This window comes from Callorhinus ursinus, unplaced genomic scaffold, assembly GCF_003265705.2.
Source record: "Callorhinus ursinus isolate GAN/ISIS: 27379988/994484 unplaced genomic scaffold, GSC_fseal_2.0 scaffold2, whole genome shotgun sequence".
Lineage (NCBI taxonomy): Eukaryota > Metazoa > Chordata > Mammalia > Carnivora > Otariidae > Callorhinus > Callorhinus ursinus.
The window spans coordinates 11395432-11420815 of NW_027397064.1; the positions used below are offsets into that span (position 1 = coordinate 11395432).

At 39.3% G+C, this 25384-nt stretch overlaps 1 protein-coding gene across 1 annotated transcript in view; it reads right to left on the reverse strand.

Annotated features, from left to right (window-relative positions):
* The window catches only part of NYAP2 (neuronal tyrosine-phosphorylated phosphoinositide-3-kinase adaptor 2), a 255859-nt gene that overhangs the window by 21877 nt on the left and 208598 nt on the right, over positions 1-25384 (reverse strand). Inside the window, exon 7 of the mRNA XM_025886855.2 lies at positions 20693-20796. Coding sequence (XP_025742640.2) covers positions 20693-20796 — 104 coding nt within the window. The remainder of the gene's footprint in view (positions 1-20692; positions 20797-25384) is intronic.

Consider the following 25384-nt stretch of genomic DNA (forward strand, 5'->3'; position numbering starts at 1 on the left):
CTTTCGAAACAAGAGCTTTTTCCGTACTTTTAAATCTGAGCAAAGTTTTAATCTCTGCCAAAGATGTCTTTGGATAATGAGGGAGAGAGTTATTTTGTCAAACTTCATAACAAATTTTAGAAGCTTCCATTGACCTTTGGACTGGAGGCCCTGGAGCTCGTGAGAGGTTATACTCTGAAGCCAAATGCTCACCCATGACTTAACAAGACCAGGGAAAATGCTAAGAGGTAAACTGGACATTGCAGTCTGTCAAATACAATGCTAGCTACTCTGTAGATCACCTCATCTCACGTCTCCATTTATATTCACTAAAATAGCTGTGAATATCTCTCTGTGCTACAGGTGAGGAAACAGAGGTTGCCAAGCTGGGCGGTGAAGGATAGAAAGTTTTGAGCCAGGGCTGAATGATTCCATACCATCTTTCTACATGCCAAAGCATTCTTGGGAGTTAGAAGAAAAGGTCAATAATAAAATTGATTTGAAAAAAAAAATTAGAACCATTAGAAACCCCAATCTGAAAGCAAAAATGGATTATCAATGTGTTTGCAATATATAAATATTGTTGTAAATTACGTTAGTCAATGGAATTACTTAATTCTATATAATTATCATATGCCTTAATGGACACTGTAGACAAAATTCTAAAAAAGTACTCAGGTGCTCACAATATCATGTATATAATATTTAATGCACAACCTCTCACTTATTCGTTGGCTTTTACTTCTATGGTCATGATTTCAAATTATACAGTATTACTAATATTTTCTTTTCTGCTTTTTCTTTTGCTGAAATAAGTACTTGCTTTTTTAAGACATTCCTCTAAAATGAGAACATGCCTCCACAAACAATTGTAATGGTGTCCATACTTGTAGGCTACATTTTTCCCTGAACACAACTTGCCAAGTTTCTCATACAATATATTTAATATCTTTCTCTTAGCTGGGACAGAAATACAATAATTTACTCATTGTCCTTTGAGGACTGAGCAATGATAACAAAACCAACGATGTTGTCAAATCTATTTTATCATAAATTATCATTATCCTATACTCTTTAGACCTATAATTACAGCTCATCTTAATTACTACCATTTTTCAGATAAGGCATCCGAGTCAGAGAGGTTAAATAATTTGTCCATGGAATTCAGCAAGGGGATAATTGAGTTAGGGTTAAACCCAGAGACAGTGTACATCTGTGTACATCTGCACATTTATATCTAATCATACCATGTTCATGAGCAAAGCATTTCATAAAAAAGTTTATTCCAGGAGGGACTCCTCCGGGTCCCCCACGCTTATATTTCATATCTATCATGCAATTCAAAAATATATAGTGTTCTGGAACGAAACAAATGGTCTTTATTTTTATTTGTACTCATTTAACAAAATGCTACAAATTAAATGAAAGGTTGCCTTCTGCCCATGAAACTTTAGAAAAAGGTCTGAAAGAACTTGACCTTTGAATATGGAAACCATTAATTTGTTCCAAGTTTTGAGAAGAGCAGTGGAAACTCTTTCACCATTAGTAAACAATGACTAATGAAAATCATTAATGTATGCGGGTTGTAAAAAAAAACACATCTTGCCAAATGATATGAGAAGGTAGTCGTGGATTATCATTCATCTTGTGATAGAAAATAGTGCCACATCATTTTGTTATGTTCTGATATCTGATAGCCTATCCTTATAATAAAGTTATAGAAGTAAAAGATCAATCTCTGTAATTTAAAGATTTATGTTCAAAAATTCCTTGAATTAAAATTCCTTGAATTAAAAAAAATAGCACAGAACATTTTGTTATGTTCTGTTAGCACAGAAGACTGGAGTTGTGCCCCTCACTTCGCTAAACACAATCTACTCTAAAATCAGCATGTTATTACAAACATAACTTCCAGATTATATCCCCATTCCAGTTCTCTGAACCCTGATGACCCCTGTGCCCTTGGCAAATATCAACAAATCTTCAGGACACCCCCACTGGGACCAAATAGAATCTCTAGTTCTCTCTCCACGTATCACTCCCAGGAGAACCTGCAAAGAGATCAGACTCAGGATATGAGATGTAACATGCTCCATTTCTCAACTGACTAATGGCAAATATAGAGAGCTTCGTGGTCTCAAATAGCAAAAGGAGGAAAATCAGCAAAGCAATGGCAAGTCAGGGGTTATGGTCATAGGACTAAGATTCTGGACTGAGGGGAGTTTTCCATCCCACACCCTGTGCTGATTCACTTTGCACGCCTGTAGTTTATCCAAGAATCATTATCACACCATAACTCACTGATGCCCATTGCACACTCACCAGTAATAGCCCCAAGGGGCAAATGTGAACACAAATGTTTCTTGCCAAGTATTCCAAGCACACTACCCTTCCCCATTCGCCACCAGAGGTTCTAGACAAAGGATTAATTAATCTCTCAGACTGTTTTTATGTTAAGTTCACAAAGCATTTCATTTGCAAACACCAGAAAATATAGCCCTTCTTAACCGGTCACGTCAGGATGCTTTTTAAACCTCCGAATCTATACAACCTAATATATATTCAAAGCCTCAAACTTTCTGCACGTTACAATCTCTTGAAGGCATCCGTGTCCTCATCAAAGTCTTGCTAGGAGAAACAGAAGGTTTTCATTTCTTTTTGCATCTTCTTTCTACCCAGAAGCATTCAGAGCACAAAGCCACGACCCAGGAAAATTAAGACCCTGAGCTTTGTGGTTTCACCTGACTTCCTCAGACTTAAATAGGTCCTTTGCTCACCACACAGCAAATCTGTGAGCTTCAGTTCAGTTCAGCAACAGAGCACCTGCTTTGTCATTATGCCCAAGATTAAGGGGAAACAGGGGACTATCCGTAGGGACTACAGAGATGGCTGAAGATCTCTTTGGCATTTCAGCCTCCCTGCCAAGGAAGAATGGATGGGAGGTGTCCCCAACTGTTGTTTCGCCACGTTCATTTCTCAAAGAAGACTGAGCTTTCTGACTACCCTCTGCGCCTAGTAACTGCTCATCAGCACACCAATTCTATTACCAAAAAGGTTGCACGACCATAGCATAAGATGGTAATTTGATTCACAAGTGTCTGGATCTCCTATCACTGCCTGGAAAAAATGTAGTCTGCCATTGATTCATAGTAATAATCCAAGGATGGTGTTTATTTTTCTAAAGAAATTGTTACAAGCGGTCCAAATAAATTTTATGAAAATTGACTTTAATCCAGATCTCTGCCATTCCAAAACATACAAAAAAATGTGAATTATTATTTGAGCTTGTAAAATGATTGCCAAAACCCTCCAGTAAGATTTTTAGAGAAAATACTGAAATCATTCTCTGAGGAAGAAACTAAGTCAATAGCACCCCTTTGTGGCAATAGAGGGGTATACAAATGATAATTAAGACCATTATTTTATAAGGGTCTTTACAATTTTTCTCCTATAAAATGATATTTATAAAGGTCTAAAGACTCATCTATGAATCCTTTCCCCTGCCTTTAGGTAGAGCCACCCTAGTATTGTCTCACCAATTTGGGAAGCTGCTATGGTTTTAAAGGTCTCCAAAGGGAAGATTTCATGACCTCTCCCGGTAAAACATTCCAGGATTTTACTCTCAGGTCTCATAAAAATACTTTATACAACAGCGTCCACCCATTTCCTCTAGTTAAACCTGCCTCTTGGGTTGGGATGAAAAACAGATGGTTTCTATCCTTTATTCCTTGGCGGCTGTGTACATCGTTAAGGCCATGGAGAGGGAATCACAGCAAGAGGAACGCATCAAGGTTTATCTATACATGTAGTGGACCTACAAATACCGGGTCCACTGTTCAGAGCAGAGGGTGTGTGTTTACGGCCCAGAATGTGCCAGGCAAAGCTCTTCATCTGAAGAGGGTTTCAGTTTTCCCTTATACACGGGGAATCCTTGTGCCCTCCAGACTCTGCATACTTTCTCGCCAACCTGACTCTTCAGAGGAGGTGCTCAAACTGGTTTTAAACAAGAGATTTTTGAAAGAGAGTACCTACTAAGTTAACCTTTTTATACTTTGCACACCATCTGATGATGGGATAGAACTGCAATTTTTCATGTTGCTTTCTTTCAATCTTTTTTTTTCTCTTTAATGTTTAGCATAATTCTACATTTTCTATTACTGAACGGAAGGCTACTTTACATTTTCCTCATTTAAATAGTAATGAGTTTTTTAAAAGTTATTCACTTTAGTCCTTCACCATGATTTTCAACGTCTGCCCAGTACATCCTGGATACCTGTTTTCATAGGGTTGACATGAGAGGACTGTGTTGCTTTTTTCTGTTTTCTTTCTTTTCAGTTTTTCCCACCAATTACTATTTTGTTAGTGTTGCTACTTTGGGAATAAAGAATGTAGGTTTCTATTTATATCTCCAGATAAGCTCTATTTTGATAATCCAGTCAGTGTAGAGACTAGATTTGCCTCGTATTTTTCCACAGCAGTGAGTTTTTAAAGGATGAATTAAACATAATGATATCTTGTTTGTGGTTGGTAAAGACGGTAAGATGCAGACATTTAATTGGGGTCCTTTAATTTTAAAACAACACAGTATAATAACTGCCAAATTCACATTCCATAATGGCTTATCTTTTCTCTAAAAAGGAAAAATACAGATTCCTGGAAAGTAGTAATTAACAACTATCCCATAAGTGCATGTACTATGTTTTATGCTTACAGGTAGATCATACATATTGTAAAAGAACAACCCACTGTTCTTGCCCAAAACCTCACTGTGGATTAAATATGGGCCATATCCTCATTTCATACTTGGCTTTAATCTTACTCTACAGTGTTTGTAGTTAAGGTGTATTCAGTCTATTTTAGTCTAAAATTAGCAAACAAAAAAGATGGGGTATCAGTGTGGACATAATGTCTTTTTGTTTTTGTTTTTGTTTTTGTTTTTCTTTATTCATTCACCTTTAAGCATTGCCCAGCGTGGAACTCGGTACTATCAAAAGATTTCTAGTCCAAGGAAGAGCTGTATAACTCTGACAGTCCTCTTCCCCCCTCTAGTGGTGAAGAGCCGTCAGAACCTCTGTGGTGGGTATTTGCGGCTCTGCAGGAAAGTGCACAAGGTTCAAATCCCAGCTTTGCCATTGCTAGCTAGCTATGTGGACTTGAGACTTAACTTGACTTTTTGTTTTTCAGTTTCCTCATCAGACATAGAGTAATGATGACAATTTGCAGGATTGTTGTGATAGTCACAAAAGAAAATGTAAAGTCAAATCTATTTAGAAATTGATTGAACAAAAAACAGATTTTTAAAAAAATATAACACAAGATGCATAATATATTTAATTAATAGATTTGACCCTGTGGTGGACAGACTCCAAGACAGCCTCCTTGGTCCTTCCCTCCTGGTACACAGTATTTAGAATAGTGAAACGGCCTTTATCAAGTGATCCAGCATCATGTTCCCATTCACGAAACAAACTGACAACGTACGCCACGTGTCTCTGTGAGAAGGCCTTCACAAGTAGTCTTCTGGCTCAAAATGTTTAACTCGAGTCTAGTCCCAAAGGAACAGTCAGACAGATCAAAACTAAGGGTCATTCGGAAAAACAAAACAAAACAAAACAAACAAAAAACCAACAACCCAGACTAAAAATTTCAGCATCTTGAAAAATCACTGAGGCTGAGAAATATTCATGATGGAAAGAGACTGAAAAAAGGACAATGAGAACTAAATGTAATCTATGATCCTATATTAGATCCTGGATTGGGGAAGGGCATAGTGTTCAGGCACTTGTAGAGACTTGAAAATGGGCTTTCTATGAGACCATAGTATTAAGTCATTATAGTTTATTTGACTGCTTTTCTGAGTGTGATTGTTTAGAAGTATGCCCATATGCCCTTGGTCTTAGGAGAGACATGTTTAAATATTTAGAGATGAAGTGCCACGATTAAAGTGTGTGTGTGTGTGTGTGTGTGTGTGTGTGTGTGTGTATCATTTACTAGGCTCAAGTTCCTTTGAACACAAGAAGTTTTATCAGCCGTTGAGCATCCAACAGAACGCCTGGTGCTTATCAGAGGGACAATGAGCCTTTGCTGAGTGAATGTATGAAAACAACTTGCAAACTCTAAAGTGTTAATGCTAATTACTCCAAAGCGTCGACGACAGTTATACTTGGTAGTTATTAGTAATGACGGTTACACATGTTAGTTATTAGTATCTGGTTGGTGTACAAGAGATGGTAAAAGCTAAACAGTGGGTGTGAGACACAGGCTGGAAAATTTTGTATGAGATAGGTGATTTTAGAGCTTGGAGGCTTTAGAAGGAGGAGGGGAAGGTAAAATAGCCCCAAATTAATTATATCCACATTCTTTTTGCCCAGACCCTACATGACTGTTGGCAGAGCTGTGGCAAGTAAGGTTATCAAGTCACTACCAGAAAATTTGCAGCCAGCAATATCCTCCAGTGAATCTTTTTTCCTAGGGTCCAGTCACGGCTGTTCCCCCTGGGAGCAGCTAAGAGGGAGGGGAAGGAAGGGTGATGGACAGGAATTGGAGGGAGTTAAAAACACATGCTCTACTCCAGACCAGTCCCTTGGCCTCACCCCTCTGGGTCACTACTCTTCATCCTCATGATAAATATTGGAATGTAGCACTCCCTGGGGGACCTGTAAAATCCCTCCCGACTTTTAAAGGAAATAGGGAAGGACAAAATGCTGCCCCCTTCTGGCAGCTTTAGCAAATCTTGGCACACAATTTATTACACAGTTAACAGTTGATTTAATAGTCTCCCTCCCAGGGAGAAGACAGACAGTAGAGCGGGGAGGCAGACTTTCTTTTAAGTCAACATACTAGAGTATCAAATAGCTCTTTGTCACTGACAGCTCTCACAACGTTTTCAAAAAACCTTTTAAATTCTTTGCCTTTGTATTTAAATTTGGCTGTAGGAGTAGCTTTAGAAATTCTGTGGGCATGTGTTCAATCACCCAAAAGAGTTCTCCTGTGTTTAGGGCACCTGCCCAGCAAATCTGAGGCAAAATAATAGGAAAAGAGAGAAGGAAAGACGGAAAGAAGTTCAGCCTCAATAACCTTATGCAAAATTTTGTGAAAAGAAAATTTAAATGAAGTAGAATATATATAGACTGTGATAGTGTGATTTATAATAAGGAATTTATACTTGGTCTTCATCTCCATTCCTGGCACACAGCTCCTAGAACCCTTGGAATTACCTGCGGGGAGAATTGGAAAGGTGTTTTTTGTTCTGGTAATGAGTTGACTTTTGGAAAGCCAGAAGGATGGGGGCTGGTTGCTGGTGGAGCCAATCACGTGATTAGAGGGGCAGAACTTTGAGTCCCACCCACCTCTGGGGAGGGGAGAGGCCCTGGAGAATGAGTTCAATCAGCAGTAGCCAGTGATTTAATCAATCAGTCCTACTTAATGAAGCCTCCGTGAAACCCAAAAGGAGGAAGTTCTGAGAAATTCCTTTCACAGGTTGGTGACCATGGGAAGATTCAGGGAGAAGGGGGTTCTCAGAGAGCATTGGAAGCAATGCGCTCCTTCCCCAGACCTTGCCCAATGCACCTAGCCATACTGATGCATATTGTTTTATAATAAACCAGTTATCTAGGAAGTAAAAGGTTTCTCTGAGTTCTGCGAGCCGCTCCAGCCAAGTCTCTGAACCCAAGGAGGGGGTCATAGGAACCTCTGATTTATAGCCGAGTGACAGCCTGGAGTTTCCATTACGGCACCTGAGGTGGGGGCAGTCTTAGAGAACGGAGCCCTCCACCTGTGGGATCTGGTGCCATCTGCAGGCAGATAATGTCAGAATCGAGTTAGGTTGTAGAACCCCTAACCGGTGTTGGAGAGTTGCTTGGTGATGTGGGGGGAAACCTTCCACACATCAGAACACGAAATGATGAACACACATTGTGGCAGGTGTCAGAAGTATAAATGTGATATAAGTTTTGTGTTATTTTAAGAGATAAAATTTCAGGGGTGCCAGGGTGGCTCAGTTGGTTGAGCATCCGCCTCCAGCTCAGATCATGATCTTGGGGTCCTGGGATCGAGTCCCACATGGGGCTCCCTGCTCGGTGGGGAGTCTACTTCTCCCTCTACCCCTCGCCCCCACTCGTGATCTCTCTCTCAAATAAATAAAATCTTTAAAAAAGAGAGAAGAAAATTTCATATTGAACTATTTGTGGGGAGAGGGCTTCTATTAGGGACCATAAAGGTCTTAATTTCCTCCAATCCTACTTTATGTTCTGTACTAAGTATGTACTTTCATCATTAAAGTTTATCTTTCTAAAGTGGTCCCTATGACATACTCTTTCTCTTTGTGTCAATCAAGTTGCTTTTTTTTATTTAAAAAATCAATTTTTAAGAATGAATTGAGTAGGTATTTCCCTTTTCGTGTGAACTGCACGTATTGTGTAATCTCTCTCAGTGGCACCTGAATTTTAATTCTCTTCTCTAACATTTGTCTCTCATCTTCCACCAGCAGGTAAAAATAGTAAATAACGGAGGTGGGCATGTGTGATGACTATGTGCAGAGCCACCTATCAGGAGCCCAAATGCTTCTGCAAATTATTACAACAGCTTTACAATGAGATGCTTAGCTGTTTCCACCTTTAGCATTAATTAATTTATCCACTCAATATGTACTAAGACAACTAGAGATTTCTAAGATGAACATATACATCCCAGCCCTCAAAGACTCTATGATCTAATGTAAATAATTATAATCTGCATCTTTGGAATCAAAAAAGATACTCTTTGGAAAAATGAAAAAAAAGGGGGTTCTATGGTCAAATATATTCGATAAGCGTGACATGTTATAGCCTCCTCTTTGCAATTTCCAGTGCACGTCTGCAAATTTAAAAACTCTGATAGTAAAGAAATTTATCTAATCTGACCTTTCCCCAGATGGCTTTTCTGGGTAACAGAACAGAAAATAACACCCCTCAGACAACGCTCTCCTTTATGCAAAAGTAAGGCGCACTAAGTATGAAGTACAGGGGAGATATGGAAGAATGAAGATATTCTTGGGAGGGTGGCAGCAACCTCACAAAAGGGGAGAACACAATTGATTCCAGACTTAGCCTATTGATAAGTAATGGTTTCCAGGAGCCCAGGATTAGGGAGGGTGTTCCAAGAAGAAGTAAGTGTTAGGCAAATCTTGGAGGCATTCCTGGGGCATTTGAAAGTGAGAAAACCATGGAGGGTAGTGGATGGGCATGAGATGTACCAGATAGGGTGCTCGATAATGAAGCTTAACAGAAAGACCAGGGCCCGATCAGACACGCCTTGAAATCCATGCAAAAGCAGTTTATATTCCACCCTGTAAGCAATGGGCATACTTTACAGAATTCTGCATCCAGGAGTCAACAAACACATAGCACTCTCTTGGTGTAGAGGCTGGATATGGGGACAGGTGGGGAGAGCGAGTTGGGGAAAAGCATGAACCTGTCATAAAACCTCATGATCTTTTTGCAAGACACCTTTGGATCTGAGAGAGGCCGTTACATAACGCGTTCTTGCGATCTTCTGCTCTCCTGTCTCCTGCTTCTCTCGTTTCCTCCTAATGCACCATGCATCCCCAAGTGCCTTGCACTTCTTTGCTCAACCAGTGTTAAATGTTAAAAAAAAGCCCACATGTTAAATAATAAATGACTGAAAATAAGCATTTGCATTTAAACATTGTAGCTTAAAAATGCGATTTCATATTCATTATCTCATTTCATATGGAAGTAGAAATCAAAATACCTGGAAATTCCATGAGGCCTGGGGAAGCACTGTTAAGTGCTTCCCATGTAAGACTTCTCCAAAGTTTCCTTGTTTCATTATTTAGGTGACTATCTGACGAGGGACAGCACAGACCCCGTCTCTCCCTAGGTTATATCCTGAATGATCAGAGACTGGCTCATTGGCTTCTCTTGAAAAGTTGATGGGGTGGGTATAATTACTCTTGACACCTTCTGGTCCTTCAGCTCACTGCCTCATTTCCTGGGATAGTACTAAGTCATGACTCCATCCCTGTCAAAACAGCTGACAACTAGGGACTATTAACTAGCTCTAAGGCAGCGTTTACTTTAGAAAAACTTTAGAAACAAAGCCTTTGAAGTGACAGTATGGTTGGTGTCCGCCCCCGCCCAATGTAAAGTGTCTGTTCACAGGTTCCGCACGGAAGCCCAGAAGCTGGATAAATCTTGGTGAACACATTATTTTTCTTTTGTGTGCCATTGGTTAAATCTACTCCTGTGCTCTAGAAGCTGCATTTATGTGTGCATGTGTGTGAGGGGGTGTGTTTTCTTTTCAGCATGTAAAAAGAATAAGATGTGCTCAAGTGTTCATGTTCCTCCTCATGCACGTGCACACACGCACACACACGCAGCACATCCATATCTGCACAGCAGGTTTCTCAGGACCCCCACCCACGGTCCTTAAGAGAAGGACACAATCAACGATCGACACCTAGCTTCCTTCCAGGAGCAAAATTCCCAGCCCCACCTCACCCTTGGAGATCCTACTCTTAGGTGGTACCCTGCTCAGCTGAAGTCTGAGTTCAATTTACCCTCTGCTGTGTTAGCTTTAAATCTAGAGGAGTTCAAAGGCAAGACCTGGAAAAGGCAAAGAATGATTAAATAAATCAATGAATGCCATTAATAGAAATGAAACAAAGGGAGTTTTATGAAGAGAGCAAATTCAGAAGGACAGCTATTTCTGGTAGAAAAGAAAACAAACACTGAGTAGATAGAACCACCTGGGCTTACACCTCATGTCCTTATAGCTACCACTAGCTATTAGACCTTCAACAGGTAATACACTCTCTAGCCTCAGTTTTCCCATCAGTGAAATGGGGATAATGTTATCTACTGCACATGGAAGCTGTGAGAATAAAATTAGATAATATAACACCTTGAAGATTGTGTCAAGCACATAATAAGCCCTCAACAAATGCCATTTTGGAAATCTATTTTATTTGGGGAAGATGCTTTCAACCAGAAGGATAATATTTATTGGCAGCACAGAACAGAGAACAACAGTTTGTCCAGCAGGTGAACTAAGTGGAGAAAGTAGAGATTTCAGGGCCTCTTGAATAAGGCACTCGTAATGTGGGTGTATTTATTATTCTGAGTCAAGTGTAGTATAACTCTGAGGCAACATTAATATAGCATGCACTTTTCTATCTGATCCACATGTAACTTAAGTTGGAGGTAATTTTACCCACTAGTTAGGGAGGCTTCTCTTTTCAGGAAAGAATCTTATACAATATGTTTCAAATATGTTCATGATAAAAAAAAAAAAAGCAGTCAACAGGAATCCTTCCATTCAGCCAGTCAATCTCCCTTTGCCAGTTTTCTTTTCAAAATGCAACACAGGAAATAAATGACCTCCTTTCCTTGAGGCTCAGGTTGGATTTAGGGAATTACAATGCACAGATGTCATAAGTCTTAAGGAAAATAGTTGCGTCTCATCATAAATAATGCATAACATTCAGAAATCACTGGCTGTGGTTCATTATTCCCTCCCACCCCCCAAAAGTACAAGAAGGCATATTTAAAAGTTAAACAACCTAAAATTGCAAGACTAAAGTCATGAAAATTATCCAAAACAAATATAATAAAAGACATTTGTTCTGGGTTTCTATAAGTATTATGGTTATTATTGTAAATAGCATATTTTCTCTGTCATAAACCAGTTTTGATTACATATATATTATATATATATACACATACATATATGAGTGTGTATATATGTGTATATATATAAAGCGCACTTTGGATGCTAGGTGGCGCTAGGCTTCCACCGAATGTTATGCCACTTTCCCCACGCTGGATGGTCCAGCTCTTTCAGTAGTTACAGCCTATGATGGGGAACGTTTCTGTGGACTTCTGCTAACAACTGACAGCAAAACACAACTGTAGCACTTAGCTCTCAAATGGAGTGAGCATTCTGGAAAGCTTTAATGGTCCTTCAGTGGCTATCTGTATACAGCTCCAACAAACTCCACAGCGATACATTGGAAATTTGTTCTCTAGACTGAGCCAAAGCATCACTTTCAAGTACATGGACATTTGGAGTAAGTCTAGCAGTTAAATATTTTCAAATGCCTCCCCTCCCGGGGTCTCTATTATCTAATTGTTTAATAAAAATCGACACGGAATTGGAAACTTGAAAGATCAGTTTGAAAACACATAGAATAAACTGATGGGACATACACGGATTTAAAATCTTCAGCTTTACTTTCCCGAATACATCCATACTATCGCTAGTCTCAGAAACTAGAACACTCTTGGCATCTGAAGAATAAATGAGGCTACAAAGACTAAAAAATATAGAGAGATTGTCCATCGTCTCTGACTTTGCTTAAGAAATACAAAGCGGAGCCACCTGACACCTATGTATTGCAGTGAGGCTGGGCACATGTTCACTCCGCAAGCCAGAACATGGTTAAAATTCAGGCCTCGTGTGTACATAGCAATTTATAATGCGATATCCTGAATGCTTTTTTCATTAAAAGGAAAAATAAGAATTAAAATACAGAACAGTCAGATCAATATGATGGGACAAATTATTATAATGGGCACGCTTGTGGATAAATGCATGTGCATCTAGGAGAACAAGGCGTTTAAAACTGTGGTCTGGGTGACTGGGTGGTTCAGTTGGTTAAGCATCTGCCTTCAGCTCAGGTCATGATCTCAGGGATCCAGCCCCGCATCGGGCTCCTTGCTCAGCGAGGAGTCTGCTTCTCCCTCTGCCTCTGCCCCCCTCTCTCTCTCTGTCTCTCATGAATAAATAAAATCTTTAAAACAAAACAAAACAAAACAAAAATATTGTGGTCTGTGGGAGCTTTAAGTGTTGAAGTTGGCAACAAACTTATCCTGCATCTCTGCATCTTTGCAGTGACCCCAGCAGGTAACGGCTTCCCCTGCAGCCTAAACATTTTCCTTGGGGTTCATTCATACTTTCACTCAGACAGGAGAGCAAAGTAGTACTAAGGGGCAGGTGGCCTTTCTGAAACGATAGCCTCAGTTGGTTTCTACTCACTTGACTTCCAAGCCATACATGAGACCTATAAGGTAAGAAGAAATGCCAGATACAGACTCCTATTATATAGTAAATAATCGAGTACCTAATTTCCTATTTGGGAAAGGAATAATGAATACAATCGTATCAAGTGTACCGAGGAAGGGGGCAGGAGAAACCAATCCATCTCAGGTGCTGGCAATAAGGGGATGCACAGTCTAGAAAATTTAGAATCAGTAATAAAAGTGACTAAAAGTCTGTCTGCTTTCTGGTATCACCGTGCACCAGTGGTTCTAAACAAGGTCAGTGATACAGGGTGGATGGGACCATTCCCTCTGTGCCCATCCCCTTCAGAACACCACTGATTAGAACAACTCTTCAACTTAGAATTTCCTAGCAAGCAGGGGAGTGAATTTTTGGAAGAAGGAAAAACTATAAGGGAAAAGAGAAAGAATGAGTATTTTTCCAGCAGTTTCTGTCTGTCCATCCAAGACTTTCCCTACATTTTATCTCATTAATCCTCAATGAAAACCACCACTATCCAGGGCGGATAACACTGTGCCCATTTTACAGGCAAGAAAACAGATGCTGAAGTGTTGAACAATGTATTCAAGGTCACACAGTTACTAAATGGTGGATTCAGGACTCTAAAAGAAGTCCTTCATCCTCTAAGTAGCTGAGTAACTAAGATCACAGACTGACATTTACTGGGTTCACAACTTGGACAAGGTACTTGAATACCTGAGGTGGTAATGTGGGATGATAAGAGTGCCCACAGGCTAGAACTGTAGAGCACACAGCTGCCATGATGTAGAGAAGCTCTTGGCACAGTCCTGGACTATAATAATCACGGCAGAGATGACAATAAATGGCACGTGGTTTTTATGTTGCAAACCTCATCTAAGAAATCCAAACAACGGTTGGCCTTTTTCATGGGTTAAAGAATGCTGGAGTATCTCCATAAGCCACTTCACACTTTTACCTGCAGGTCTGGTGGGTTGGGTAATTGACTCTGATGCTGAGGAGAAGGATGCACGCACAAATCAGGCACTACGGCTGAGGCAGAGGGTGGACACTCTCACAGCCCGTGTGCCCCCATCCCCACCCCTCTGTGTCAACTGGTTCATAACTTTTTAGAGAACATCCTCTTGTTTGTTATACTCTGCTTCCTGCTCTAAGGGAATAAATGGCAAATTATTCTGGGGGATTGGATTGGCATAAGAGCACAGGGATAGGTTTATTTAGGTTCATTCTACTCGATAATGGTATTATTGAGAGACAGGTCATGAGACTACTGGTCTTTAAAAGGTGACTCCCAAATATTCTGCCCCTTGAAATATACAAAAGTTAACACAGGATTCCTAAATAATATGTCAAATTTCTTAGCTATACTGTAGTGTGTTGTAAAAAGCAATCTGCGTCTCTGCTCCTTGAATTCTTTGTATGGAAGTAGAAATCAAGTAATGCCAATATTACATTACACATATCACTGGATTTGCCTATTATTTAAACACAAGCACAAAATTTTGCTTTTTCTTCAAATATGAAATTAATTATAGAGAGTGTCAATGGGTACTCAAGGCTAATATTTATATAAAGCAATCAGACAGGATTATTGAGAGCACACATAAGATAATGCTTTTTTGTTTTTGTTTTTTGGCACTTGCATTATTTTAATGTACTTTTGCCATAATACATGGCAATAGATCAATATAAACACTGACATTCTTACTTATAATAATTTATTCCACATTTCACAGGGCTAGCTCCAATCTCTTCAGTAAACATCATTATAACAATTATAATTTCCTTGTAACATAATCTCTGTTAACATAACACTTTATTTTACAATCTGAAGTTAGTACAGAGCAACCCTCCTCCAGGGTGATGATGTTGCATTGTAAACATAGCAGGGGTTTCCAAGTACCCTGTTGGGTTTTACATATTTGGAAATATATGTCAAGTTAACTTGTATGCAGAATGAAGCAAACAATAGGAGTCATTTTTAAATCTATTGTATGGCCTGAAGGAAGCTCTGTGGTGGGCAGCTATGTGTTAATGAAACGAGTTCAGCATTGGCTGCTTGGCTGGGTGTTCTGTTTCTGCTTTTCCTCCATTTCCATCCTGCACTGTAATCATGAACATATAATCCAATCAGCTGTGTCAAATACAAATACGACGCAGAACACTCTCTTGGGTCAGGTCTCATAGGAGGAACTGGAATATTCACAGGGTCTTAACAACAACAACACAAGTTTGTTCAACACTTGAGCAAGGGACGGTAGAGAAGGAGCCCTTCGTCATGTTAAGTTGGGATGACACGCGTTCCCACCACCTTTCCTGTTCCCTCCCTTTCTAACACTGTTCTCTCCCATCCACCACAAAACTTCAGCTCCTAGACAGAAAGTACTTGAAAATGTATATGCAACTGATCATATGAAATCTCTTAATACACACATTCTAGGTCTACAAGACTTACGACTAGAATAAAGTATGAACAGTCTTGGCAAAACAAGTTCTATCCATGCTAATGGTAGCATGGAAATTCTAAAGAGAAAACACTTTTGAAACTTCTCAATTCATAAGGTTTGTTTCACTTTTTCTACTTGATCCTATGCATGGAAGGTGAGGTTAAATAAGAATATACCCTTTAAGGTTATATTACTCAGAGATGTAGGTAGGCATAGAGTGGATGAAAACAGAATTTCTATGTCCTTGTTTGAGCATTTATGTCAGTATACTCACTCTCCCTTTGTCTATCACCTTCCTGATGCTTTCTAGGCTCCTACAAGTTTTATGTGCAAATGTTCTGACTATCTGGAAAACTAAATGAAAGCCCAGAACTCACACAGATCCTGAGAAAGAGCAGTGGTCTTCTTAAAACTTTAAGACAAAGCATTCCTGAGGCTATGGGACGAATCAGTGCATCCCACTGCATTGGAGTTAGGAAACTGAGAAAAAGGACAAAATTAGATTGTGTGAGAAAAACATTTTTTCAAGGATCTATAGAGAGGGACATTTATCAAGAGAGGAATTTTGTCAGTCAGCTAAAGATCTCTGAGTCTCACACAGTGTGCTGGCCGTTAGAGGTATGCCTCAGAATCGGGCACAGCCCTTGTCACAGAACCACATATACTGATCCCTAATCCCTAACTTTGAATGATTTACCTTCCTTTTTTCCAGGTATTTAAAAAACAATTTTTGACATCCAGGTACAGCCAGAAAACAGGCTGGACGTGTGTTAAGCTTTGGACACCGCAACACGTTATTCCATCATCTAGAGAAGCTGGCTGGATGCCTGCATGCAGACATAGCTATGGCACCCATGGGAAAAGACAACATGTTCTACTCTGCAGCCAGCCCCGGGCTGGCTCTCATTATGGCCCAGCAGGGTCATCAAACTGAAGGGGGATGTTAGGAGCTTGGAAAGAGGCCAGAGGGCTGGCACTGAAAGGAATAAACATTTGTGAAATCATCCTGAAGGGGCAAGTTGAAAGGAGCTGGGTGTACTGGCCTGGCCAGCAGCTGGGGTGAGGCCTGTCCTAGGTAATGAAGAGGCATCTGTCCTGGCACGGAGGGCCTAGAAAATAAGAGATAATGGCTGTGGAGGCAACTGTGAGATTTCTAAAGAGATTTAGGTCTGTCAGCCTTCACAATGTGTGGCCAAAGGAAATTACAGATAGCCTTTTCCTAACCCTTCCTCAAGATCAAAGATAATCAGAGATAATCCAGTTTCAAAGGATAAACTAGCCTCAGGGAGAAGGTGAGGTTTCATTTCAACGCTTAGGTCACCGTTATTGGGATGCGATTCTGTGATGTGATGTGATCATTGCTTTGTGATTCCCTGATTCCACATGGGTGTCTGTTATTTAACAAATGTAAAGTGTGTACATTCATGAGTGAGTGAGTGTGAGCAAGTATGTACGTGTATGTGTGAGTATGTGAGAGCTTGTGTGTATGAAGGAGCCTAAGTGTATGGAAATGGGAGTGTTGAAGTGCGCGTGTGCCTATAGTGGAGGGTGTGGTGCTCATCTTCCTTCCCTGAAAAACAAATACAAACACTCTTTGGGAACATTTTTCCAAGGAAAGTCGGAACTTCTGTGTGGAGACACACCCTAGCTGCTCCATTCCTGAGAGAAAGCATGGCTTTCCCCAGGCCACGAGCATTAGCTGCTGTCCTATCGCCTGCTACAGCAAGACTACGGATGGTATCATCACCAATGGAATGGACGTCACATTCCAAGAGGTAGGCTTGTTCCCAGCCAGATACAGAGGAACACCATGAACATCATTTTCTACTGTCTATAAAAGTGGTCACACCCTTTCTTCTGAACACATGGCTTTCTACTTGACTACAGAAGAAAAAAAGAGAAAGTTACATGCGCTCCAAGTTCAATATGACTTCTATGCCATTTTACTTTTAGAACTAAGGAAAAGAAAATAGCGTTTTCAAAGCAGGAACAGAAATTTGGTTTAATTTCTAAAGATCTGCTTTAAGACAAATGCCAAAATATGTGGCCACATTGCAATAAAATTCCAAGGAAATGTCTTGCCCCATGTCTAATCTACTTATTCTGGAGTGAATTAGAAAGAAAAAAATTGTTTTCATCTCTCCAAATTTCAAAGAATATTATACTTTAAATGCTTTACAACTCACTTCTTTCCTGAGCATTACATTTTCTCTTACATATTTTGAACTTCCAGTCAGATAAGATTACACATTTCTACAAATCCTGTGTCTGCTGTAGTTATCTGAGGCCCAAAGATTGCAAAACCAAGCAAATGTTATCTTGACCTTTTTTAATACAGAAATGCTCATGGTGGACAGTCACTGTTGGTTCTAGGCTCCTCTGGGGCTCAGTCAGTAATGACTGTCTCTAGACTCTTCAGAGGTGGGCAATCATTATTGGCCAAGGCTGGGGGTGGGGGCACTTGTGGACACCTCTATACTTCTCTGCCGGAGCAATGTCAGACACTTCCATATGCCCCTCTTGCAACACTACTTAGAAAGCTCCTACCGGGACATGTAAGGGGGGAGTCAAAAACTTGTACTGAGGAAATAGAAAAGCGGTAAGATATGAATAAACAATCAGAAGAAAACACAATTCCTTCTCTTTGAATGGTAATGCCCCTTAATGTGGCTGAAAATGGCACAGACATCCTAAAGCCAAGTTCCTCAGCGGATAAACACCGTTGGAATTATTTTAGGGATTTGTGATTGCTTTTGTTTGTTTTAAAGAAACATGTGGTTTTTCCATGGTTTCCTAGTAAGAAGTAGATTCATCTCCTATTAAGCATTCTGTGTTTAAACAATTGCTGGGAATCCTTGTATCAAAAACTCCTTAAGAAGTGATGAGGGTGATTTTTTGATAATGTTAGGCGATATCAAGTCAGTTTATGAATATTCACTCTTAGAGTCAACAGGTCGACACTACCTTGGATTACCTAACAAAGGGCAGTGTCATCCTGGTTGTTATTTAGAGACATATCTCAGTCAAGAGCCTGTGAATTAGGTGAGAAGAGGATCTTCAATAAGTAGCCACTGACTTTAGTTCAAAGTTAGGTCATAGGGGTATAAAGCAAGGGTCTTCTGAGCCATGCTTACCCTTTAGTTCCAGAATATAGGGATAGGCGAATACTGCAACTGGTCACAAGCCACAGAGGAGAGCCTCAAAGGTTCACCTTCTAATTCAGAGCCTGACAGGTCATCTACCCTATGGATGTGTGCCAGGATTTTTGTGGTTTGTAGGGAAACTAACAGTGTGCAAGCAACATAAGGGGTTTTCTCATGTTACTATATTTCAAGAATAAAGAGTATCTCATCAGGTGAGCAAAGAGTTGATAATGCAAAGGCACAAACATTGTGTCTTGTTTTTATTCCAGAAGTTTACCCCAAGAACCTGCTTTCATTGAGAGTTAAAGGAGCTTAGGATGAAACAGCTATAAAGATAATTAGGAGAAATGGAAAACAAGACAAAGAATAGAAAACTGCTCTGTGATACTGAGGGTAAGGTAATAGCAAGATACATGTCTTTGGAAATTCGATTATGTGAATGCAATCTTCTGACAGTCAGCTAAATTTCTTTCCTTTCTGTATCCAACATTTTAAATTTTAAATATTGGTAAATGTAATATTTTTGAAATAGCTTTATATCATCTAAAGTGGCAGTTTATCTTAGTGAGGTTAATTGTGTTATTTATTAATCCATTGTCTTATCGTTTCTACTTCTGTTTTGCCCAAAAAATGTTTGAGCTGGATACACTGAGTTATGGAAGCATTTAACGTTTTAAATTAAGACACAAGGAATTCTAAATGACACTTGAGATATCCTTGAGAGAAGCCTCTCATCTCTCGTGTTTATAGATATCTCATATATTCATAAATCAAATCCTGTGTATATTTAAGCCAGACCAAAATATTAAAAAGCACCATGTCTCCCATTAGAAAAAAATGCAATTATTCTGTTTAGTTATGTTTTTAAAATAGCCTGACATTTTAAATAATTGATGAATATGTAATTCGCTAATCCGTAACGGACAGTTCCCATGGAGGTACCATCGCTAGTTTTATAATTTACTCTTTCAGAAGAGTTTTATGAATGCAAAGATTAAAGCCAGGAAGCGGAGAGAAATCACTCCAGGATGACATTATCCTATTTAACACCCACAATACTTAACAGTAACAACAATTAAGCTTCACAAATTAAGTCGATGTACTGAATTTCTATTGGGTGAGATATAGAGAGACATTTATGTGTCATGATTCCTCCCCATACTAAATTCCCCATAGACAGCCATGTACCCAAATGAACATCAGAGCAACATCCTGTTCCTGTAAAGGATTAAATGATATTTTAGTTTATGCCTTTATTTCTTGTCTCTTTTCTCCAAGTGATAATAGAAGTCTTATTAACCATGCACGAACACTTACATTCTCTTTCTGAGAACATTTCTGATGTTGTTGGGATAAGAGAGGAAAGCCATTTATTTAAAGATTGCCTTACTAATCTACAGTTTTTGGTAAATATCTAGATTATCTGGTTGGTCAATTTGTCTTTATGGCCTAAGAAAGAAGACTAGCTGCCATGTGCAATCCAGATGAATTGGTATAGGAATATTTATAAGGACATTGATATTCACAGTGTCTTACAATCATGCTCCAAGCTAAATAGAAATAAAAGCAAAATGGCCACAAATATTACAGTATAACAGGATAAGAGGTAAAAGGTATGTACAAATTCATTGACAACATCTGTGCAAGTGTTGTAGACAAAACATTTAAAAAGAAATCTACATAAAACAAAGTAGGTAAATTTATCAAATGTTGATAAATTTTCAGAGACAGTATAAAAGTACACAAGACATGGAAGAGAGAAAGAATTGTTAAAAAAATAACCGCTAAGCCAATACAGAGAGTACAAGTTTACTACATTAATATTACAGAATGATGGGAACCAGAGACAAAAAAACGATTTGGTAACAAACAGCAAAAAAAGTTTCACCAGTCACAGAGAAGAAAGACTTTCCTTTTCGGATGAGAACACAGACTGCCATGACTCACCCCCTCCACCCATACACACAGAGAGAAATAAAAGCCAATGCAAAAGTTGTCTACAGCAACACATGACAGACAGAGGTGGAAGCGTTTGGCATGTTGCATCACAGGAAGTCAATCACGATTGGCTAACGATGATGGTACCTGGCTCTGTTGCAGGTCACCGGCTGGCCTGAGAGGAGTAACTGACGGAGGGGGCACACCTGATGTGGAGGCAGACCGGCCTAATTTGCAGCTTACTTTCGGTTCTGTGAACAGGGGAAAAAGGCAGAATATTAGCTAACCAACGTCCGCCAGTGATGAACAGCATTCAGACTCCCGTTTTGTTTCACTGCATGTTCTTTCAACCTCTCAAATACTTGTGAGGCTTACTAGTAATTGACAGGTGATGGAACGATCTCATAACCATGGACTCTAAAATAAGCTTGACTTGCAGTCAGCTCCTAGAAATAAAGAACAAATCACAGAAGCATGGCCTTTGTTCCCTTGGACATTTTACCTCATTTAGGGTTAGTTTCTACAGTGCCATTCAGGGAAAAAGCAAGTGACATGACCACTTTGGGTACTTTCTTTTCAGCTTTGGTCCAGAGGTCTAGTCCTGAAATGTCTTCTCCACCTTCTCCAAAACTTCCCCTCCCTCCTTTTCTCCCTCCCTCCCTCCCTTTCTCCTATTTTTTTTTCTAATTTTGAAATCTATATCACTGTGCTTGTCCTGAATACTTTTATCATGTATCAAGCCCTCCACTTTGTTCAAAATTTCAGAGCATTTCTCTGATTTCATCTCTATTCGCTTTCAATTTTATAACCACTTTCTAAGACTCTTGCCATTTTTGATAATAATAGTATTTTTCCAAATTATAAAGGCATTCCCCTAACTCTTCTATTTCACAAACCCAAATGAGCTGTCCAGGGCATGGGCAGGATACTCTGGAGATAAGAATTTGGGGATGGAAAGAGTTCCCTTCATCCAACAAGGTATAGTAAGGATGTTAATTTTCATACATATTTGAAGATATTTGATAAGAAAGAGGGGGAAAAGTCATACAATAAAAAATTGGCACCTGTGCTTTTGTCACAAATTTTAGTTTTAACTGTTACTTTTTGAATATCGGGTATATTCCAGCTTCTATCTGGGCTATTTTTAAATTATTTTTAATTCTAAGGTTACTCTATAGAGTTACAGAGTTAGATATAAAGGTCACCTCTGTGTGTGTGTGTGTGTGTGTGTGTGTGTGTGTGTGTGAGAGAGAGAGAGAGAGAGAGAGAGAGAGACCTCCCTGCTGATCCCCATAATCTCTCTGCTCAAAACTAACTTGGACATGGGGCGCCTGGGTGGCTCAGTTGGTTAAGCATCTGAGTTCGGCTCAGGACATGATCTCAGGGCCCTGGGATTGAGCCCCGCATCAGGCTTCCTGCTCCACAAAGAGCCTGCTTCTCCCTCTGTCCCTCCCCCAACTCGTGTTCTCTCTCTCTCTCTCTCTAATAAAGAAATAAATAAAATTTTAAAAAGACTAACTTGAACACAATGGGCTGAGCTTCCTAGGTTACTCTGAAGCCCTCCACCTTGTTCAGAATTTTCCAATCACTCCATATTTCGTATGATAAAAACTTCAAACTCACTTGACTAATTTTCAGAGGACTTCTGTGATCTGGCTTCATCTGTTCAGATACACTCTGTTTCCACTGTTCTGCTCTCCAAAAAAACATGCAACTGTCTCCTTTCTCAGTTTCTGCATTCAGTCCTGCTTCTGTCGTTCACCTCAGGGTATGCCCTTGTGTGGACTTTCATCAGACTAAGTCTCACCCATTTCAGAAGACAAGCGAGTCCCTCCTATTGTCAAGCGTCCTAATTCTCTTCCGAGACTACCTTACCACTTACACAGTGCTTGCTGTGACTTTGAGCGTTTATGTTGGCGGGGACCACATAGTAAGTGTACAATTATTATGTACTTTTCTTCTGCTGAAGACACTCAATTTAACCTAGAAAAGGTCAATGCAACTCCTAAAATTAAATGGAGGCAATGAAAGTAACATAGAATATATTTTAAGGCCTGGGTTCAAAGCCTAGCTCTCCTACTTATGAAGGCAGTGATTCTCATTCAAAGGTCTGTGACCTTCTAGGGTCCATTTCAGAGGAGGCATGAGGTTTGGAAACTCTCCTTTTCCTTAGTTTTATGCAGATGATGTTAGTATCTACTCACCCACTCTTTTTATTATTTATTTATTTATTTATTTATTTGGTAGGCTCCACGCCCAGTGTGGGGCTTGAACTCATGACCCAGAGATCAAGAGTCACATGCTCCACCGACTGAGCCAGCCAGGCATCCCTACTCACCCACTCTTGAAAGGTGTTTAAATAATATCAGTATCATACAATGTCATAAACTATCACTGTAACTTAGAAATTAAGCTCATTTCCTCAGGAAGCATAAATCCTTGCATACCTTAGCAAATCATCTTTTCTTATATAAAATAACAGGTAAAGCATCCATCAGAATCCTGGTTTGACATGTTTTTATGAGGCCAATGTTTCCATATATCCTTTTACTGTGGTAACACATTTAGTCACATGGAGTCAGAAAATTCAGTATTTTTTTCTTAGGAAAGGATGGAGCAAATATTATTTCTTTACTTAAGGTCCTTTTCAAGTTTATGTTAAAGAGATTATCTGATGAGTGACACAACTGAAGGCCTTTTACATTATCCGATGTACCTAGGGATTAATTTCTCCTGCTAGGTTTCCAGTCAAATTTTGACTTAACCAGCCTCTTTCAAACATAGACACTTATATCTCTAATGAACAGACTGAGATGTACCAAAATCCACACAAACTCCCCATTTCATCATGACCTGGAAAGGCCTTGCCTTACCCCCATTGGACATCAATCTAGAGCATGTCCCAGCTCATCAAGCCCCCTTGGGTACAGCAATATAAGCCATTAAATCCCCATTACACACAGCAGTTTAAGCTACTAGCCAACTACCCTGTGGGCTAGCTCTAAAGTTGAGGTGATCCCAACATGGCCCCATAGCAGCAGACTAACACTATGACCATAAGTTCATTATAGACACATGCTTACACAGGCAAACACACACACACACACACACACACACACACACACACACACACACACTGCATAACATTTCTGCTTAATGGTGTCATGTTTTTAAACAATTTTTGAATTTAATTTTTAAAATTGTGAGGTTTGGGTTGATCCCTCTCTCACTCATTTTGCCTCTTCTTTCAGTTTTACATGGTCCTTAAATGCATTTCAAGTTTATTATGGTATTTATGTGACCAAGTTGGTGAAACAAGTCTTTATGATGTTGCATCCGCCAAGGTTCCTTTGACCAAAAGAATTGTCTAAAGAAGTCCCAAAAATCCTAGAAAAGATTCTGATTATAACCAAGTCTCACAGAGATTCTTTCGGGCTATGACATAGATGTTAAATTGTCCAGCTCACTTAACCTTGGAAATACACTGTGCTTTGAGCCTTAAATAGGGAAGCTTAGGAGCCAAGACACTAAAACCAGTAAGTTCTCATCCTGAATTTTGCTAATATAAAAATTGCCAAGGCTTTTTTTTGGGGGGGGGTCAAAAACAATGGACATGTGCCTCAAAAGAGACCTAAGGTAGAACTCTCTTCCCCCAGGAAAACTCATTCCATTCCATTAAGGGATTAATGATGTACTAAAAGGCACCTGTTATTCCTACTTCCAAAACCTTTTGCTTTGTAAACTCTATCAATTATCATCCTAGAAGTAACAGTTGATGTTGTTTATGAAATTTCCATGAAGATCAAGTGTAAAGAGAATAAGAAGGAATAAGAAAAAGGTGGTAGGTTAAGAAAGAAAATCAGAAGGGAAAGGGAAGACAGAAAAAGAAATGGGGGAGGCAGGAAGGGAGGGAGTGAGGAAAGAGAGAAAGGGAAAGAGAACAAGAGAAAGAAGAGAAAAGAAAAGAAACACTAATTTTAATTTTTTGGAATAAACCATTATCAAGATATTATCATGGGATGTTTCCAGAGTAGTAACTCATGATCATCTTAAAGTTTTTATTAAATAAATACCCAGTGGACTGTGTGACTTAATATTTCTTTCTTTTCATTCTTAGTGGATACAACTTATCACTGTTTTGTTTTGGTTTGTTTTAAAGATAGTCATTTCTCATCTTCCCTTTAAGGTGAATTGGATTTCTCTTCAAAATCATGTCCTTGGTATTGTTACAGGATCATCTCCAAGGCATCCACGGTTATTATGGTGAGTATCAGAGTTCTCTTTGCTTTCAGAAAGCAAAAACAAATGACTCTTCTCAACCTCTGCATCTATACAGCAATAGGAGATTAGTGCATTTTCACCAAAGAAAACACTTTCATCTAGTATCAAAGAAATAAAATCAGTCAAATTCAGAGACATATCTTTCCTCTGTCTTGCTTTTTTCCCCTAATACACAATATTTTTTTCTGTAGTAGCAAAGACATATTGTGATTTCCCCAAGTCAGTCATGTTGCTGAAAGTTTCTAATCAATGACTTACGGCTACATGGGAGTCACAGGCCTTTTAAAAATACACCAAAGTGTGTTTATTACAATCTACTTTCATTTCTAGGGAAGGCATTTTTTTTTTTTTTGAAATAACACATATGCTGTTTGAGATCAACTGGTGTCTAAGTAATAGGGGCAGTTTTGCCAGGGCTATGTTAAAACCTTCATGGATCCCACTTTGCTTTAAAGCTTCCGTCGCACATCATAGTAAACATGTAAGATGCCCTCGAATCCCACATTAAATGTAATTAGTACTGTATAAAATTTGAATGCATTTTTATAATTTTGCTTC